A 20535-nucleotide genomic window follows, 5' to 3' on the forward strand; every position below is an offset into this window, starting at 1 on the left:
AAAATCATTAAATATCAACCACATGCTCCTACTTCTATGGAAATTGATTCCTCTCGAATCATAGATTCACTAAATAGAACATTCAAAATAATCAAATAATAATGGCATGCTATTGAAAAATGTATTGACCACATTTACTCTTTATTCTACAGCAATGCAAACACGAGAACATTAAATTATAACAACATGCTTCTACTTGTATTTAACAAATCTCTGATTCAAGCGGAATTACTTATCATAGACCTTGCCACCGTGCTAGTGTGAGTAACATTTATTATCCAACAAATACAACGGAAGCTTTAAATAATCATTTTGTTAGTATCATAGTGCTAGTATCATCATTTTGCTGTATTTATAGCGTAACAAATACAACAAAAGTTTCAAATAATATACACTAGTACCATCATTGTCACCAATGAATTAATTGAAAGCCAGCCACACTAGAGATGGTTTTCAACTATAGCACACATGGAGTAAGAGCATTTAACTATTTACCATTATTTGGCAATCATATCTAAATAACGACAAACTATTGAAAGTCAAAGAAAGTGACATGTTATTGGGACCGACAGAAAGTAATTTTGCTTAAACCCAAAATTCACCAAAGAGAAACATAAAACCACACTAGTAAAATGTATATAAAAAAATTAAACCCAAGGGAAGAGACGTTCTAAATACATTGCTTTAAGATAAAAAAAAAATCCCTAAAAGCCGGTTAGATGCACCCTATCACCTTAGCTACATGCCACGACCACGGAAAACACATAGCGATGGACCTTTTTTTTTTGCGTGAGCCAGTAGTGATTGAGCCCTCGTCAGCGGCCTCACTCGTTGGGATCTTACCATCGTGCTATGAACAACATATATAATTCAACAAATACAATAAATGATTTTTATATTATACACCTAGCTTCATCATTTATGAAAACCAGCAAAACCAGATGTGGTTTTCAACTGTAGCCCATAGAAAAAGGGCATTTAAACATTTACCAATATTCGGTGCACACACATTTACTCCTCGCATCAAGGCTCTCGCAAAAGTGGGAAGAACAGTCCAATAGAACATCAACCAGTGAAGTGTTAGTGGCAGCGGAAGAAGAAACATGCATGCAACAATAGTCAGGAATTTAAAGCTAGGGATTTGCACGCACACAGGCCAAAATACCTTCCAAATTTCTCTGCGAGGGAGCGCGTGAATTCCACCCCCATCTACTGTCCTGATCCTCTCCTCTCCTCGTCGATATAAATGACGCCCTCCCCCTCGCTGTTGCACCCATCCCTCTCTGACCTCGAGTTGCAGCTTCTTGTGCTGTTTTGAGCCAGCATTCGAGGGAACCCATCGGAAAAGATCTGAAAGGTGGGGGTTCTAGGAGGGTTTCTTGGTGTTCTTGTATTGGTTTTGGTGGGTTCTTGCTGGGGGTGCGGAGGGGGAGGGAGATTTTGGTGGTCAGTCGTTCGTCCAGATTGGGGTTTTCTTGTTGCTGATCGTGTTTGTTTTTTTTTTTACCAAGGGGATCCAAGGGACGAACATGGCGGCGACGCAGGCGACGGCCGCCAGAAAATTCCCAGAGGGTTTGCGCGTGCTTGCCGTCGACGATAGCCCCGTTTGCCTCATGCTCCTGGAGGCGTTGCTTCGCCGGTGCAAGTACCAACGTGAGTTCTTGGCTTGTTAGCCGAGTTGTTTAGTTAGATCTTTTTTTTGTATATATTTTTTTCTTGTTGTTTGCTTGATTTCTGCGGTGGCCGGGATGTAGCGACGATGACGAGGGACGCGGCGACAGCGCTACGGATGCTCCGGGAGAGGCCGGGGGATTTCGACCTGGTGATTAGCGACGTGCACATGCTGGACATGGACGGCTTCAAGCTTCTCGAGCTCATCGGCCTTGAGATGGATCTCCCCGTCATCAGTAAAACCCCTTCCTTCACACCAACTTTCCATTTTTCATGCATGTCATGGCTTCCCTTTCTTGGTATTTGTCCCTTTTCTCTTGGAAGTAGATGTCTAAAGAAGTAGGAAGTGTTGCTTTCAAGTAGATCTGTTGAATGGTTGTTTGTTATACATTGGATACCACGTGAGATCCTGTATATTTATTGACTTCACACTCATACTTGGGCTGATAGATGGTACTAGGTTGGAGAAAAGTGGTCACATGTCTATTATGTGCTTGGTCTTCACATTCATCAATAATAATCTGAACATGTAACGGAATTTCAGTGGGGATATTATGTCGTTGTTTTATGATCCGTTATAGTTGTTGTTTTGTTGGCGTTACTACTTCCAAGTAGATAAGTAGATAAATCAAATGGTTTGTCGTACATTGAATAGTACTTGATATTCTGTAAAATTATTGACTTCATTCATACTTGGGTTGGTAGATAGTAGGTTAGAGAAAAATGGCCATTTGTCTATTATGTGCTTGGTCTTTAGATTCATCAACAATAATCCAAACATATGTATAGCGGAATTTCGGTGGATGGAATATTATGTTGTCGTTTTATGGTCCATTGTACTTGTTCTTTTGTAGGCGTTACTATTTGCAAGTAGATATATTGAATGGTTCGTTGTACATTGGATAGCACGTGAGATCATATAAACTTATTAACTTCACCCATACTTGGGCTGATAGATGGTAGGTTAGAGAAAAATGGCCACGTGTATATTATGTGCTTGGGTTTTAGATTCATCAATAATAATCCGAACATGTAACGGAATTTCGGTGGATGGAATATTCTACTGTTGTTTTAGGGTCTGTAGTAGTTATTCTTTTGTTGGTGGTACTACTTTCAAGTAGATAAATTGAATAGTTTGTTGTACTTAGATAGCACGTGAGATCCTATAAATTTATTGACTTAATTCATACTTGGGATGATAGATGGTAGGTTAGACAAAAATGGTCACATGTCTATTATGTGCTTGATCTTTAGATTAATCTGAACATATAACAGAATTTCAGTGAATGGAATATTCCCTTGTCGTTTTATGGTTTGATATAGTTGTTCTTTTGTTGGTGTTATTGTCGAATCTGCATTCGTGTAATCGTGTTACATGTATTGTCCTATTTTTTCTATTTAATGTGCAAAATAGTAAAACCTATATCATTTGAAACCGTCGAACATAAAAGTGACCATAACTGTAGCATGTCATTGTCTAGCACGTGTGAAATATTTGCTTACAATAAAAGATGGGAAAAACATGTGTAATACCTTAAATATATTCAAAAGAACAGAGTCCATATATAACTAGCATCATCTACGCCACATTTTTTTTCCTGATCCGGATCCACAGGCAACAGTTCATGATGCCCAGTTTATTGAAACAAATTCTGATTGCTGACTATACGCTGTGCAGTGCAATCCGCAAATGGGGAGCTTGAAACTATGATGAAGGGCGTGACCCATGGGGCATGTGACTACTTGGTGAAACCAGTGAGCCTCAAAGACATCCAGAACATATGGCAACATGTGTGGAGGAAGAGAAAGCTTGACATAAGGAACCACAATGGCGGTTACAACGACGGCGGTGAGCTGGTTGGCGCGACGCGGACCAAGAGGAAGTACACAAGGAAGATGAGAAATGATGGAGATAATTATGGTGAGAACAAAGAGAACATGGATTCAACTCTGAAGAGACAAAGGGTTGTCTGGACACCTGAGCTGCACCGGGACTTTGTCATTGCCGTCCATGAGCTTGGAGTTGATCGTAAGAGCTCATGCATCATGTCTCAGTTATCAAACAATCTTTTTCTTTTTTTCAATTTGTCTTAAGCAATAAATATTTTGATTATGTGAATGTAGGTGCTGTTCCAAGGAAGATATTGCGGATGATGAAAGTGGACTACATGACCAGAGAGAATATTGCAAGTCATCTTCAGGTTTATATCTACACTTATGTTTAATTTCTATGTTTCTATAATTAAAGATATTTGGATTACTCTTTTCTGATCGAAAGTGTTCCATACATAAACCTTTCATATCTTCTTTTAATGTGTGCACACAACTAGTAATCAATTTTTTTGTGATTTTTTTATTGTTTTCCAATGAGTATGGACACATCTCAACCATGTGTTTGCCTTTCTTGGTTTCAGAAGTATCGGTTATACCTGAAAAGGATCAGCACTCAAACAGGCATGGATCCTGATCAATTTCCTGAAAAATGGAAGTATATGAATGAACTGGATGCTCTGAAAAATTACTGTGAAAATGGGAGATACCGTCTAACCCCAGCCATTGCCTCCTCAAGCTCGAGCAATCCATTTGCAAGGATGAATTCTGCATCTGCATTGGCAACAAATGGCTTTCTGCCCACTCACTCAGTTCAGCTCAAGAACAGCCAGAGAAACATGGCCATGGGGACAGTTGGCCATGGTGGAAGCCCGGGCAACAATCCTGTGTTTCAGCCACTGCAGAACTCATCAAATGCAAGAAAGTGCTTCCCATCTGGCCCATCTGGGAGCTCATTTGCAAACATATCAAATGGCTTGGTGTTGGATACAGACGATTCTGGTAGCTCATATGCTGGCATGTTCTGTAAGAGTATGTGGGAGACAAGCAATGGCTCTCCATCTTGCCATTCTGGCAACTCGTCTGCAAACAAGTCAAATAATGGGGTTTCGGCGCCTGCAAATCAGTTTCAAGTACAGTCAAAGTTTGGGTTTTCAGCTCTTGCAAATCAGTTTCCAGTGCAGTCAAATTGTGGGTTTTCGGCGCCTGCAAATCAGTATCAAGTGCAGTCAAATGGTGGGTTTTCGGTGCCTGCAAACCAGTTTCCAGTGCAGTCAAATGGTGAGTTTTTGGCGCCAACAAATCAGTTTCCAGTGCAGTACCCTGAAGTGAATAATCAGCCTTTGGTTCAGATGAATCAATCTTCTACAAACCACTTCAGCACAATTGGCAATGATTACCAATTTCCGGACCTTGCAAACTGTAGCAAATACTGGCAACCTACAGCACCATCGATGTTTCCTGATCTTGGTCACAATGATGGGACATCTTTCCGCCCGTCGCAGGCGAACATCGCCAATATCAACCAGCTCTCAAGCTTTGCAGCCTCCAGTGGCCAGGAACCGATGTTTGGAGATGAACTACATGGTCAAATGTCACCAATCATGAGCACCATATCACTGTCAGATTTCGATGATCAGATGGGGTCATTCAACATAGGAAACGACACAAGCCCAGCAGAGATGATGCATGACAACTTCTCACTTGGTAGTGACTCGAACATCAGTTCTTCAACACCAACTGATTCAAGCTTCGGTTCTACATTTCCTGACTTTCATCTCGACAGCCCTGAGATGCCGGCTCAGATGCTGAATGGTGGGGATGAAGATGGCATTCTTCTCCCTGTGCTCGATGACACAGTTGATCAGCAAGATCTTTTTGATCAACTAGATGAAAACAATGGTAGGGAAAAACTTGGTAGTGGCCGATGTGTTAGGAAGGGTCCCTTTGAATGTTTCTTTTAGAAGAGCAATTGTAGGGAAAAACTTGGAAGATTGGCTTGAAATTGTTTCAAAGGTGGTGAGTGTCAATTTGAATGATAAGCAAGACCAATTCTTTTGCAAGAGCAATAAAAAAGGGTTGTTTTATGTTAACTCCATGTATAAAGCCCTTATGCTTAATGGTGTAATACATAGGAAATCTTTAATTTGGAAGCTAAGGATTCCTTTAAAAATTAAAATTTTCCTTTGGTATATTGAAAAGGGGGTGATTCTAACAAAAGATAATCTTGTTAAAAGAAGATGGAAGGGTAGCTTGCTTTGTAGCTTTTGTAACTCTAATGAGTCAATTCAACATCTCTTCTTTGATTGCATAATGGCTAGATACATTTGGAATGCGATCTATCTTACTTTTGGAGTCAAGCAACCCCGTAATAGTTCACACTTGTTTGGAAATTGGTTAAGAGGTTTTGAACCTAAGCTTAAAAGACAAACTTGGGTAGGCATAGCGGCGAGTTGTTGGGCTTTGTGGCTCAGTAGAAATGACTTAGTCTTTAATGGCTACAACCACGTATCTTTTTTGTAGGTAATTTTCAAAGCAACTCAGTTGTCAAGGCTTTGGTCTTTGCTTCTTAAAGAAGACGAAGGCATTGAAGTAATCGCGAAGTGCAAGCTTTTAGAGAAGCGTATGATGGAGCTCTTCTCTACTTTTGGGTGGAACTTTAGAAGAAGGATTGAAGCTTAGCTTTTAGTTCCTCTTGCTTGTTATCCATCTTTAAAACTTATTTATGCTTTACCCATGTAACGGGAGAGTCTTATGTACTCGTGTTTGTGACTTTTAGGCTGTGTACACCCTCACAAGGTGTAGAGGCCGGGTTTTTTATAATCCATTATCTAAAAAAAAAGATGAAAACAATGGTTTCATCACAGGAACAAATGGTCCAGAAGGGACAGACACCTTGGATGACATTGTTGCTGAGCTGTTTAATGATGTAAGATACTCTCCTTTTTCCTGCAGATCGGCAGCTCGTTTTATTCTTCTTTTCTCTCTGGTTTCGATTTTTCTTCACATACCTGTAGCCAGTATTCACTACACTGCTTGATTCATACCGTTGGTTCATGCTTATAATATTGAAACATTGGGCATCTTTGAAGTATATTTCGTTTCGGCTTGCACTTTACACTTGGAATTCGCTGAGAAGTGCATCTGAATGGAACTTATTTTCTCACTGCAGGATTTCATGGAAGGTTATGATGCTGTCGTAGATGGAGACCAGGATTTTGTTCCTTAGTCCTGACTATGTGAGATATGTTCTGTATCTGCATAGGCTAGCTGCTGATTTAATCCATGGCTGTTGCACATTGTGTGTGCAAAATTGTGCCAATTGTAATAGGCTAGTTAGAAGCAGGTCATCTTCAGAAAAAGCCCCATTTCCATCTAGAGTAGTCAGCTCAACAAAAGATTTTAGCTTCGTCGTGGTTTTTGAGATCATAAAAAAACACATTGAAGTTTTGTCAGGTTGAACGTGTTCTGATTGATGTGTTAGATGGTTAAATGGAATAATTTTCATGAATTATTCGAAATGGTGCGCTTTATCCAGTTTTTATCTGGCAATACTTTTTTTTTTTCGGGAATACATCTGGCAATACTGTTCCTTTCTTAGAATTATAGAGATAACGCTTGTTTTACATGCATGACCATTTACTGTGCAGATATAGAACCAATTATTTACTGGGAGATAAATGGAACCATGGAATATTTGGGTGTCACAATTTCTGATTCTGACTGGGTGTAAGTGGGTAAGCCGCGAACCCACTTATAGGTCAAAATAAACGAGTTTGTGGCTTATTTTGGCCTATAAGTGGGTTTCGCGGGTTAGCCGCTTACAACCTTTCTGAGTGACTTATTGAGTTTCCACTGTATGTTACCTTAATTTAATTTTCTGTCTAACAGCCTGCAAGAAAGAAAAATTCCTTTTCCTTATTTTTTCCATGTAGCCAAAAACAGTTGATTACTGTGTAGACAGTCTCATGTTTCGATTGTCTGTCGCAGTAACTGCATCTTCTCATTTTGATATCTGTGCAAGGTCCTCGTTGTACTGATCTATCCATCCCTGTATGATCTTAACTTCTTGTCTTCGTTGTTCTACAACCCAATCTGGATCATCTTTAGTTGCTGATCTGAAGTCCAAATGATGAGCTCCTGTACAAATGGTATCAGCATAAGTCTGTCTGAAAATATTTTGACTTTACACGTTATCTTCAGAATCTTGTTTACCTTTCTCCGTGACAAGGGCAATGATACTAGATGATATGTTCTTGAGCACCCTGATTGCAAAGCAGTAGGGAGGGATAAATACATTATGGTTTGCTACAGCTGAAAAGTTTATCTGAATTACTGAAACTTATAACATGAATGATCAAATGGTGAAATCTTTCAGGCATACCCGCCACGGCTCCATGGGTCTCGCATTCCGTTGGAGAAGATGATGTTGCTCCCAAACCTCTTGAGCACCAGGTCAATTCTCTGTATCAAAATGTGGAATGCAACACCAGGTGAAACACTTCGAAAACCTATCAATGTTGCTACTACCTGTTCATATCTGAAACTGCAAACCTGAAACAACACTCACATTTCCACCATATTCAGTGGTGATCCAGTGTGGTCTCGGACGAACACCGTAGCTCTGGAAACAGTCATCAGATTTCCCCTCATAAGTGAAGGTGAATGGAGGGAACATGCTCTCGTTCGATATCGTCATCGGCATGACCATTTCTGTGCAGGCCTGCAAGAGAAGTTGCTTCAGAAAACACAACTAGTATCTATCTCAGTATTGTCAGTGGCATTGTATCAATCACCTGCCATCCCCAACCACTGAGGCCATGGGGGTCTTCTCCATCCTCTAACTGGAAGCATGTTTGATCTCCTGTGTAATTGTAGTACAGACTCGCCGCTGCGAAAGCTTTGTCAACGATGTCTGCTCCTGCAGGGAAGCCGTGGATGATCTTGCACATCTGTAGAAATTTCATGAGAAATTTACTGAGAACTGAAATTCCCTGGGAATTATATGTTCAGTGAGACAGAAGAACAGGCATGGTTTCTGCTCAGCTCAGTTTGGTGTTTCTGACACAATCTTGGTTATGCATTTGGTTGAAATGTAGAGAGGAGATTTGGACATTGTTTGCAGAACATAGGTAGAGATGGCAACCTCCTTGATAGGATAGGCAGGCAGATTCATCAGGAAATTGGCCGGGGTTGGATAGTCCACCATGGCTGTGTACACAAATGCTGTCCATAGCCAGTTTCTGAACGAGTAAACCGATTTCACAGTCCTAAAATTTGAGGGAGGAAAAAGGCAATATTGTGAACTCAGGTTAGTGTAAATCCAATCAATGTCATTCTTCATCTATTCAGAAGTTGGGAAGATGACCTTTAATCAAAGAATGATCATGGCTGTCATATATATAACTGATAAGGTCTATGTCATTTTTTTACATAAACCTGTTCTGTCTGGTATCTTATCTATCAATATATTAGGCAATCCTTATTGCCTTCTTAAAAATGGATAAGTTTTATGCCACCTGTAAATTTATATAGTTTCTTACACATCACGACAATGAAGCATAATTACTTGAATTTGTGTGTGTATATTATCCTTTTCTGAATCTGCATGCTATTTTTCTTTTCTTGGTATTGTTTGGTTGATCACTTGCACTGCACACATCTGGAATATAATAATTACAATGATCTCAATTTTCTGTTTTCCTTTATATCTAATAAGACTATAAGACGTGGATAAAATTTTGGATATTCGTGGCACGTTTTTCAAACTACTAAATGGTGCGTTTCGTGCGAAAACTTTCTATATGAAAGTTGCTCTAAAATATCATATTAATCTATTTTTTAAGTTTGTAGTAATTAAAACTCAATTAATCATATGTTAATACCACCTCGTTTTACGTAAAACACTTAATCTTATTTTTCATCTTTATCTTTAGGAGAAAAGAACACCACCTAGGTAGTGTATTAAACCAGCAATAAACTTACTTGCAGGCTCTGAAGGTTTTGCTGAGCTGTAAGAGCCCTGCATCAGTGGATCCCCTCTCATCTATCAAATCCCAAGCTGCCTTGATAACACTGAAGCAATTGAAGCTTTCAGACTGCAATATCAGTTGCAAGTTATAGTCAGTTTACAAAAAGATTAATCGATGGTCAGTCACACAAAGATGCCAAATCTTACTCGGAAAAAAAATAGATCTGGTAAAAAAAAGAGTAAACAGCTCAGTCAAGTGGTTGCTTCTATGAAATACATTTTTGACAAATCGAAGAGAAGATTTATAGCCAGTCGCCAAGAAAGCGACTTTAAGGTCCTGTTCTTAATGTCCGTATCCGTGGATTATTTGTGGATTATTCATACCACACTTTCAAAAGTACGATTTCTCGACAAACTTTCTAATAGATCACTCATCAGCCCTCTCCACATTTCATTGGGCATTTGGGCCCTTAAAAAGCAGCAACCATGTCTGTACTCTTGATAAGCCTATGGCGTGGTCACTCAAGCGTCGCAATCTAGCTAATTAAACAGTATAATCACAATCAGCCATGCAGGTTGCATGGTCTTCAGGGCCTTGTCTACCTGAATCAGGTTGCCATTTCAATCCAGCATTTAAGCTGAATGTACATGAACAGTGCAGAGGCTAATAGTCCATCATAACAAATCCATCAACTACTAACTAACTATACCGGCAAATGCTCAATGATCATTCATCATTGGACTTGTAGTGTAGGCAATCAGCTGCAGGAGGAGACATGGCTGCCATGCTTACCAACTTCAAGCCAACACGTACTGTCAGTTACAGTAGATGTACTGCATGCTGTGACTGACAGGTCAAAAGATGACGATTTTTACTGTACGTGACAACGGTCCAGTGACAATGACAGTGGGCCACACCTAGATATTTTTCTTTCGTCAGATTTCCAGACAAACTGGCACCGGTCGGTCAGTAGTTGACTTTCAACATCTAATGCACAATTTCCTTAAACAGTTCTATGAAATTATGCATCCCAAAATAAACCTGTCCTTGAACATAAATATTAATTTTGGTTACAAAACGCATAACTAGTTTTCATTAGTAAGATTTGATTTGGTTAAAAAAAATACCGATACCTCACAGTGCCAAATCGTTTTCAATCATTGGATCTAGCTGGGCAGGATTGACATTGTTAGATTCAACGATCGAAAATGATTTGATACTGTGAGGTACCAGTACCTCGAGGTATTTTTTTGTTGGACCGGAGCAAATATCATCATTAGTACCTTGTAATCTTGCGAGACGGCCTCGTAGAAGCTGCTCCATGGAGTTATGTAGTCGAACTGCAGGATCGGAGCAGAGGACGCGACGGCGCCAATGGTGACATGGGGATACTTTAGCCTGAACCATGAAGCCAACACTGCAAACAACAAGCAAAACAACAAAAAAAAAAGGATTAGTTCATCCTAATCTCGCTAATCCTAATACGAACAAAACCCCACGACGGCCAATGTCAGACACGCAGTACAACAATTATGGTAACTTTATGAATCATCCGTGTGTTTATAATCTAAGAGATCCAGATCCACGCCGCAACGAACAAAACAAAAAACACATGACACATGCTAAGTTCCTTAATAGTAACTTTTAACTATGCATGTAAATACAAAGCCTCGTCGTTCCGTTTATGCTTATACTTACTTGTAAGTCTAAATTTAAATTTTAAAACTTAATTTTAAGTTAATTTCGTGGTTTTCCATCAGAATTTATTTTACAACATTTTATCTTGAATCGTGCTAAGGACACGTGTAAAAATGTTTTATCCATAAATTATTGTTTTTACTAATAAATCGTTTGGATAAGCAAATTAGTAGCGGAAATAATGGGACTGACATTTTTTTTAAATTCATTTTTAGAAATAATGGAACTCACATTTGTTTAGATTTATAATTAGAAATAATGGGACTCACATTCGTTTAGATTCATTGTCAGAGATTGTTATATTATGAGGAATGGGACTCACATTTGTTTAGATTCATTTTCACATTTGTTTAGATTTATTTTTAGAAACAATAGAATTCACATTTGTTTAGATTTATAGTTAGAAATTGTTATATTCTGAGGAACATCTATTATGAGACGTAATAGTTAATTAATTACAATGAGATTTGGATCAAACATTTTCTCTAAAAAGAAATTAGAACAAACATTTTTTAAAAGGAAATTATGAGCATGTTGAGGATTGAACGTGAGGCATTAGAATTGAAACCACACACCAATTACCACTGCACTGATAGTGCATCTCAATACGTAATAGTTAATTTAATTATTGGTGACTTACTGCCGCCGTAGGAGCCACCGAAGACGACGACGGGGGAGGAGACGGCGGAGAGGTTGTGCTTGAGGCTGGTGATGAGGACGGCGAAGTCGGCGAGCGCTTGCGTCGACGTCAGGTACCCCAGCTTCTCCGGCGAGCTGTTCGACTCGTTGCCGAACGGCTTCGACTCCCCGTAGAATCGATGCTGCTTGCTCAAATCATGCTCATCAACCGTAAGTACGGTGTTAATTCAGTGTGATTAGTGATGTGTGATTGCTTGCCTCGATGAAGACGAGCAGGGCGCCGAAGCTGGGCGCGATGTCGAACATGAAGCCGGTGTTGGTGGCGAACCACTCGATGTCGCCCTCGTTGCCGGTGTACACGAATATCGGCCCGGCCGGCGTCTCGCCGGCGGCGGCGCTCCGCCGCCAGAAGGTGTCGTTGACGAGGTACTTCTGGTAGAAGACGGCCGACGCGTTGGGCGTGAAGGTGAAGTGGTCCAGCTCCTGCGGGAAGTAGTGCGCCGTGAACGGCTTCGCCGCCGCCGCTGTGCCGTTCCCTCCGGCCGCCGCCGCCGCCGCGGCGACGACATACCTGCTGCCGCCGGCGGAGCTCGCCGGCCGCCGCTGCTGCAGAGCTTGCAGCTGCAGGGGAGGGACTCCGGGGAAGACGGGGCTAGCTGCAGCTGCTGCAGAGGGGGCTGCGACGAGGAGGAGGAGGAGAGCTGCTGCTATGGCGGCGAGAGGGTGGAGTGGCGAGGCGGGTGCCGCCATTTTTGCAGCTCGTCCGTCTCACTCGCTCGTGTGGGGGTTTATTAAAGGAGCAGAGATGCTCTGCCATGTCGGGCCCACATGTCGGTGCCCCAAACGGCAGGTAAGACGTCGGAGTATGGTAGTACGTATTTTGTGGAATCTGTGTCCGGCCTTGCATATATTGCATGCAAATCGTTCTGATGCTTTCGTGAGTTTTATCCTTAAAAAAAAAGGCGAATACTAGGAAATAACTTAATATCAAATAATTAGAAGGGGTGATACTTCGAACCCAGATCGTCTAGCCCACCACCTTATGAAGTTAGCCGAAAAATTCTTATGTGTTTCTCCTTCCGATTTGAACAAGAATATATACTAAAGATTAATTGTCATTTAAATTGACGGACTTTGGGTCCAACGACTTTGGATCATAGCGTGTTACGTCTGAGCTCTAGGATATTGTCATTTGGTTTGTGGTCTTGTGGACAATATCGTAGCCTCGTAGGAGACTCGGCTATTACAACATGTATCAGCAATACAATGTGTCCCTGCATCAAAAGATACAGCTACCTCTAGCATTTAAATTTGTTCAAAATATGACTATTTTTTCTTATTAATTTCAACTGATCACAACAATCGCCAATTAATTTCTTCATCATTTTCTTATCTCAACCAATTACAACCATTCGCCACATCACTTTACCTACTTTATTAATCTTCGTGCTTGCATAGTTTCAAAGGTAGGAGTAACTATATTCTGGGATGGACAGAGAAAATGAGAGAATGTTTATGGTAGTTGATCTTAAACGCATTTGCTCCTAAGCCTCTTTTGGAATGCAAGGAAACTCAGACACAAAACATGGATAAAATTACAGAAAATAAACTAATCTATATAGCATACTATAAAAATTCTTACATTTTAAAAAGAGCACCTAAGATCGAAAGGCTGAAAATTATTTCGAGGCATGGAACCCCATTTGCCTTTATTAAAGAAACACGCTCTCTACTAGTACACAAGTCCGGATATCGTCCACACACAAGGTGCCGATGCAGACCGGCTGCATCATTCCTAACGCAACCGGACGCTCTAGAGTCTAGAAACAATCAACAAGAGAGAAAATTGGCTTCTAGAGTGACATGGACAGATTGTTTGCCTGTTGAAGCTTGCACATGTGGATTACCTCGAGGATAATCCCCCGAAATGTGGGGAAAATAAAGTAATTAAATGGTCTCTCTCTCTCTCTCTCTCTCTCTCTCTCTCTCTCAAATGACAAAATGATCTCTTTTGTGTATATATCATTATCCTAAGCAAATCCAGTTGATCATATTCAGTCATGGGTCCATTCATGTTGTCCAATCCAAATCAGCTGCAAAGCTAGGCTAAGCATCACGCGTCAAAGGCGTTTGGAATATTTCATCCAATGCGTGTAGTGTGTGGAAACATAGGAATTATAATGGTATTGGGCTGATTGATTGCTTGCACAAGGCTCATCTTGCCTCTTATACGTAGTAGATGCAGTGTCTTTTCAAAAAAGCTTTTTTTCTTTCTTTGTTTGATGGAAAAGCGTTTGCAGGTTATCAGTGGAGTGAGCCAGAATGACCTCACGAGTTTGTTTGATGAAAAATGTTCCATTTGTCTCGTATGTGGTCAAAAGGAACATGTAAATTCCTGCTTAAATTGGACCCTTTTCATGTACTAAATAAAATACATGCATTCGAAAACTTGCAATTCTCCTGTAGAGATCAGATAGAGACATCTCAGTGCAATCAAGCATCTTAGTGACAGGAATCTGCCGACGGGGCAGGCTGATGAGGGTATTGTTTGAGCCCATCATGTGGCCGTGGACTAGTTGGGCTTTGTTTGGGCCCACAACTGGTGTCAATGATCCCAAGATTTGACCTTCAGCTGCAAAAAGGAGACAGCTCAGAGCTCCATCATAGCGGCAATCTACGTTGCCATGAACTTCTGCACGGCTAAATGTTTTGCCCTTTCCCTACTCTCCCGTGCTCTAGCGTCAGCTTCAGAAACAAAATCTACTGCCAAGTAAACGTAACAAATGCACCTCAATTGATTAGGTTTTCTACGATGAAAAACAACCCATCCAAGTTTAAATTCTAAACTTGACATAAATGCATGCTCATATTTATGATTAGTTAATTTTTTTCAAAGGTAAACAATATACCTGTTAGTAGCGAGACATCCATAGTGGCATCGTCAATCTTTCAAACTAGTCTTTCGAAGGTGTTTATAAGAGTAAGAATATGCATATTTATTTATAAGGATGAGTATGCGTGCATTGTGAGCGGTTGCATTTATATTGTGTTTCTCATAAAAAGGAACAAAATTTACCCACATCCCAATGAGCGAGCGTGGTAACTTATCAATCTCAATATATATCGGACCAATCTTATGAAGATGCTAACTTAGGATGGGACATTTAAGAACCTAGGATGGGAGGTTCTTATATTTTGGGACGGAGGGAGTATTTATTAAGATAAGTGCGATTCGTTATGAACAATTGTATTTATACCATGTTTCTTACTAACTCCGTCCCAAAATAAGTGCAGTCATGGATATCCGTGCCCAACGTTTGATCGTCCGTCTTATTTGAAAAAAATTTGAAAATATTTAGTCATACATAGAGTACTATTCACGTTTTATCATCTAATAGCAATAAAAATACTAATCATAAAAAATTCAAATAAAACGAACAGTCAAACGTTGAACGTGAATAGTGCAAAACTGCACTTATTTTGGGACGGAGGGAATAAAAAATCTACTAACGTCCCAAGGAACGAGCGTAGACGGTGACAACTCGCACGTCATTAGTTGCAACCGTACATCATTCCCGTGCTACAGGGCGCCCCTTGATCAGTCGTGTCAGAACACTCTGCTGCAAACGGTCAAAAGAAGCAGGTTACCACCATGTCCACTAGTGATGGTTACCACCAAAATCTACCCAGTTGACGAACGCACAGACAGTGTCAGTCATCACAAGGCAACAAGATACTCAAACTGACCTTGCAAAAAGCTCAGTGATTTTTCAATCACTCGCTGCGGTCCTGCACAAGATCTGGAAATCTAGGCGTCGGAGAGTCCCCAACTGATCATGTGAGTGCATGAAAGCACTAAGCAGACAATGCTGTGCCACAGCAGTGGCTTGTACAATGCAGCAGTACAGCAGAATAGTTGATCAAATGAGTGCAATAGTGGATCAAATGAGTGATGCACTTTTACCGATAAACACTGAAGGAATATGATAGCGATAAGATAACAGATCCACTATATAGTGTCACCCATGAAAGAGTTGAAACCCTATAATCAGTTCCACAGTAAACTCCAACAAGTGCACGGATTTAGCAGCAAAGATCAAATAGGCTTTTCACTCTTAAGGCAAATATGAAGGGTAGAGCTATCAGATTAATATACAAGGCACGTCAGATCACTATTACATCACAAATATTGCATTGGCAAATAGTTCACTGCCAAAACCATAATGCCGGTTGTTGGGAGAAGACAACAACAATAAAACAAAACAAGAAAAAAAGTGCTGGTAAAGGCCGAAGATAAATAATACATAAAAGGAAGGCTTATTTTGTTCTTTGGAACTATGTATATACAAGATGGTGGCCTTGTTTGTAACCTGTCTAAGTAGGGAAATCAGCACAGACATGTGACAATGCTCAAAGCATTTTATCCCGTGATAATTATTATGAGGATTTAGATGGTTGGTACCTCCAATTTGCATGAATCCTTTCTGTTCGAAGTCTGCCAGGAAAACAAAACAATGCGATGTGTATGTATAATAAGCGTCAATACAAATACAGAGAATAAAAGAAACTAAAACTTGCAAACTATCAAAATAAGAGGGGAGATTTTTGCCTTTCGCCACGGACTTGTTACATCATCTCATACATGCCACTTGATTGGGTCAGCGCAACATGTAAGTGCAAATTCAGTGGCATAAATGAAAGTAAAAATGTGTTTTATGAATCCGAAAAAATCAGTTCTATACAATTATTAGCTTCTCAGCAAACAGAAAAATACCAGACATGGATCTATACAGATACAATACAACCATAAGAAACTAAGGACTGTTTTGGGCAAAACATGGTTGAAAACAAAGAAAATGTACTAGAATGGCTCAGGTTAACCCAAACTGTCAATTCCCAACAGTTACAAATGCCCACGGTTCTGGCAACATGTACATACTACCTCCGTCCCTCAGTACATGAACAAATGAGTAGAATCATTTAACATGTACTAACAAGAAATAGCTGCAACCGGTAACTTGCTGGGGAGCAAGGCCTCCTAGTATGACAGCCGATTGAACATATTACCAAGGAACCAAGGAGATGCCAAATGATCTCCAAGGGGCAGTCAAATCATCACAGCCACCAGTTCCAAATGCCTGTGTGGTTACAACCGTAAGAAACTAAGGACTGTTTTGAGTAAAACATGGTTGAAAACAAAGGAAATGTACTTGAATGGCTCAGATTAACAACTGTCAATTCCAAACAGTTACAAATGCCCTTGGTTCTGGCAACATGTAACTACTCCCTCCATCCCAGTGTACATGAACAAATGAGTAGAATCATTCATTATAGCATGTACTGACAAGAAATAGCTGCAACTGGTAACTTGCTGGGGAGCAAGGCCTCCTAGCATGACAGCTAATTGAACATATTACCAAGGAACCGAGAAGATGCCAAATGATCTCCAATGGGCAGCCAAATCATCATAGCCATTCAAGAAATAAAAAAATAACAAACAATGAAATATGCATCCACAGAAGTATGCTGTGAAAGTATGAAACAACAAAAAGAAAGATCACGCTAAAGCTAACTGAATAAACAGTTAACATTCCTTTATTAGTGTTACATTACTTAATTTTAGAAAAAAGAAACAATTAAGCTCCTATGAGCAAGTATTGTCATCACCGTGCAGTAAGCAAGTTAGACTACAAGTATTGCCCTGGTACCATAACATCCCCCCATTTATGATTTATTCATTCTGGGAAGACTTCGTGCTCATTAAAGTGCCTGCTGGTAAAAAAGTAAGAACTAAAATACCATTGAGCTGATTACCAACAGGATATTGCAATGGGTAAAAAGTAGCAAACTGCCATCGCGAGACATGCTTGCTAATTTGCCAGAGCACTGTAAAATGTCGGTTGTGGGAGAAGATAACACGAATAAAACAAAAGGAAATAAGTTGCGCTGAAGTGCTGATAAAGACTGAAGATAAATAATACACAAAGACGACTATTTTTTGGTCGGTAGGGATATCAGCACAGGCATGTGACAATGCTCAATGCACCCATTGGAAATTAGTATTGAGAATTCAAACGGTTGGTACCTCCAATGGGTGAATCCTTTCTGCTCTAAATCTAGCCAGGAAAACAAAATGATGCAACGCGTTTGTGCAAATTCCGTGGAATACAGAAAATAAAATAAATTTACAAACTCAAATATCAAAACAAGAGGGGAGATTTTTTGCCTTTCGCCACTGGATAAGATCAAGGCAACGTGCAAGTGCGAATTCAGTGGCATACATGAAAGGCAAAATGAGATTTATGAATCCAGACAACTCGGATCCATACAAGTACAACCAGGAAAACTAAAGACTGCTTTTGGGTAAAATAATGATTGAAAAGAAAAGAAATATATTTGAATGGCTCAGATTAACCTAAATGGCAATTCCAACAGTTCTGAATGCCCGTGGTTCCGGCAACATGTAAGTACTCCCTCCGTCCACTTTGTACATGAACAAAATGATGAGTAGAATCATTCGTTATAGCATGTACTGAGAAGAAATAGCTGCAACTGGTAACTTGCTGGGGAGCAAGGCCTCCTAGTATCACAGCTAATTGACATAGGCATGTCCTGTAGCAAAATTTGCCTTGAACATATTACCAAGGAACCAAGAAGATGCCGAATGATCTCCAATGGGCAGCAAAATCATCACAGCCATTCAAGAAATTAAAAATAACAACATGGCATTTTCTGACATTTAAGGTGGTGTTTGAATCTCCTGAAGATGAAGGCTGTGTTTAGTTCACACTGAAGTTTGAAAGTTTGGTTTAAATTGGAACGATGTGACTGAAAAGTTGTGTGTATAAAAGGTTTGATGTGATGGTAAGTTGGAAGTTTGGAAAAAAAACTTTGGAACTAAACAGGGCCAAAGATAAAGATTAAGTGTTTCACGCAAAACGAGGTGGTAATAAAGTGAAATACTATGCCACTGCTTCAGATATCAATGTTGCATTTGCTGACATTTAGTAGGTATATGCAGAATGGAATGACCCTTTCCATGTGAAAATCAATCACCAAGAAAACCAGATAGAACAAAACGGAAATATTAGGGAAGGACCTAATATCAAATAATTATAAGGGGTGAGGCTTCGAACCCAGGTCGTCTAGCCCACCACCTTGTGGAGTTAGCCGGAAGACCCCTAGGCGTTTCTCCGGATAGATAGAACTGAACCCCATAAAACCATTCGTCCGTATTACTCCAAATCCCGTTGCAAAGCACGGGCATAGCACTAGTGCATGAAAAGAAAAAGGAACTGTAGCCAATGCGAAGAATACAAATGCTTGAGGAACACAACTGCATCGAGCACCTTCATTGGGCTCAGCTTCGCCTTTGATCAATCAAATAACCCAACCCCCACCATCCCTTATCACCAGACCTATCAGTTCTAGCGGTAGTGGAGCTACCCTGGTTATCATTCGAAACGAATGACCATCCAAGGACAAAGCCACTGGCATTAGCACATGACTAGAAAGGCTCAAAGGGGGTAGAGGGAGGGTCCAATTTAATACCCACAGCAGCCTCAATTGCTTGAAGGCATGCTTATTTCAGCCAAGGTCGATCGTCATCGCCCTCTGTGTTCATTGCGGACCATACGTAGTACCCTGCCACAAATACAGCATATGCTGATGCGATCACCAACACTAAGAGCAAGTATAATAGTATAGCCAGATCTACAGCCTGATTTTCTTCTTCTTCTTCTTCTCTCTCTCTCTCTCCTCCAATTGTACCTGCTCTAACGAGCCAAGTCGGCTCAAGCTCACGACGACGACCAAAACCCCCAAGAGTCCACAGCCGATCCGGACACCACCCTAGGTTCCAATTGCCTTCACTGCACGGCGGCGGCTCACCTTAGAGATGGGAATCCGGACGCTGCGGCCTCTCGGCGGATTGATCGTCGGCAAGCTGTGGGAAGGAATTCCTGCGAAACCCCTTTTAACAATGGCATAATCTCCAATTTCTCGTCGTCAGCAAGCAACTGCACTTGACATTGGGTCGGTTAGGGTATAAACACACAAGCACACAGCACACGGTGCGCCATAGAGGCCGTGAGGGAGAAGGACGAGGAAGAGAGATTGTGGTGGTGATGACCGAATCTCGAAAACGTGGCTAAAAACGAAATCGAAAGAAAATCCATGGCGAGGCGGCTCAGATCTCACCTTGGCCGACCCGCCCTCCCCTTACCGGAAGCCGCGGCATCGCCTCCCCACCGCCCCCACGGTCCCCGATCCCCCAACGCCGATGCGCCCCGTGGCGGCGCGGACGGGGGGAGGGATGGCCCCGCGAAGGCGGAGGGTTCCGACGCGCGCGGCCGCCGCTCGGGGAGACGCGTCCGCGCCAAGGGCCGGGGCCTCCTCATCGCCGCCGGTGTTCCCGAGATGGCCGCGGTCTCGATCGGGTGGTGCGGTCATCGGCCGCCGCGAGCAGGACGGACGGAGCGGCGAGGTCGAGTACTCGCCGTCGCCGGCGCCGCCGCTCGCGGTGGCCTCACACTTAAACTAATGATGAGTGAGCGGCGGTGGAGTCCGCGGCGGAGGGTTTTGTGTGGGGTTTCGGGAGGAAGACGATGCGGTGACGTCAGCCCTGTCCACGCGTCGCGTCAGGAGGGCTGTGAGGAATAGATCCAACGGACAGGATTAGCGCCGATTACAGTGGAGGCAGCAGATTGAGCCCGACTCGGTGGCA

General features: G+C 41.4%; 2 protein-coding genes and 1 long non-coding RNA gene across 5 annotated transcripts; 1 reads left to right on the forward strand and 2 right to left on the reverse strand.

Moving 5' to 3' along the window:
• Positions 1-1445: 1445 nt before the first annotated feature.
• On the forward strand, positions 1446-7015 carry LOC4341665 (two-component response regulator ORR25). Of its 2 annotated transcripts, XM_066311170.1 has the most exons (6): positions 1515-1653; positions 1755-1907; positions 3350-3700; positions 3796-3872; positions 4086-5403; positions 6025-7015. In XM_066311170.1, the coding sequence occupies exons 1-6, from the start codon at positions 1530-1532 to the stop codon at positions 6072-6074; spliced, it is 2073 nt and encodes a 690-aa protein (XP_066167267.1). In that variant the 5' UTR covers positions 1515-1529; the 3' UTR covers positions 6075-7015. The 2 variants fall into 2 exon arrangements, with proteins under 2 accessions (NP_001408597.1, XP_066167267.1); NM_001421668.1 differs by lacking the exon at positions 6025-7015 and having other exon boundaries at positions 1446-1653; positions 4086-5588.
• Positions 7016-7080: 65 nt separating this feature from the next.
• On the reverse strand, positions 7081-12601 carry LOC4341667 (lysosomal Pro-X carboxypeptidase). 2 transcript variants are annotated; one of them, NM_001421667.1, is made up of 10 exons: positions 12069-12574; positions 11812-11992; positions 10757-10890; positions 9487-9599; positions 8648-8771; positions 8298-8453; positions 8072-8224; positions 7886-7965; positions 7717-7766; positions 7081-7641 (listed from the first exon to the last, which is right to left on the reverse strand). In NM_001421667.1, the coding sequence occupies exons 1-10, from the start codon at positions 12558-12560 to the stop codon at positions 7505-7507; spliced, it is 1620 nt and encodes a 539-aa protein (NP_001408596.1). In that variant the 5' UTR covers positions 12561-12574; the 3' UTR covers positions 7081-7504. The 2 variants fall into 2 exon arrangements, 1 of the variants encoding a protein (NP_001408596.1); XR_001546367.3 differs by having other exon boundaries at positions 7153-7641; positions 7717-7815; positions 12069-12601.
• A 6563-nt stretch (positions 12602-19164) lies between these two features.
• LOC136356925 (uncharacterized) lies at positions 19165-20364 on the reverse strand. The gene is made up of 2 exons (XR_010741949.1): positions 20010-20364; positions 19165-19828 (listed from the first exon to the last, which is right to left on the reverse strand). It is a non-coding gene; the product is annotated as an uncharacterized lncRNA (long non-coding RNA).
• Positions 20365-20535: the final 171 nt, after the last annotated feature.

Source organism: Oryza sativa, chromosome 6 (assembly GCF_034140825.1).
Source record: "Oryza sativa Japonica Group chromosome 6, ASM3414082v1".
NCBI lineage: Eukaryota > Viridiplantae > Streptophyta > Magnoliopsida > Poales > Poaceae > Oryza > Oryza sativa.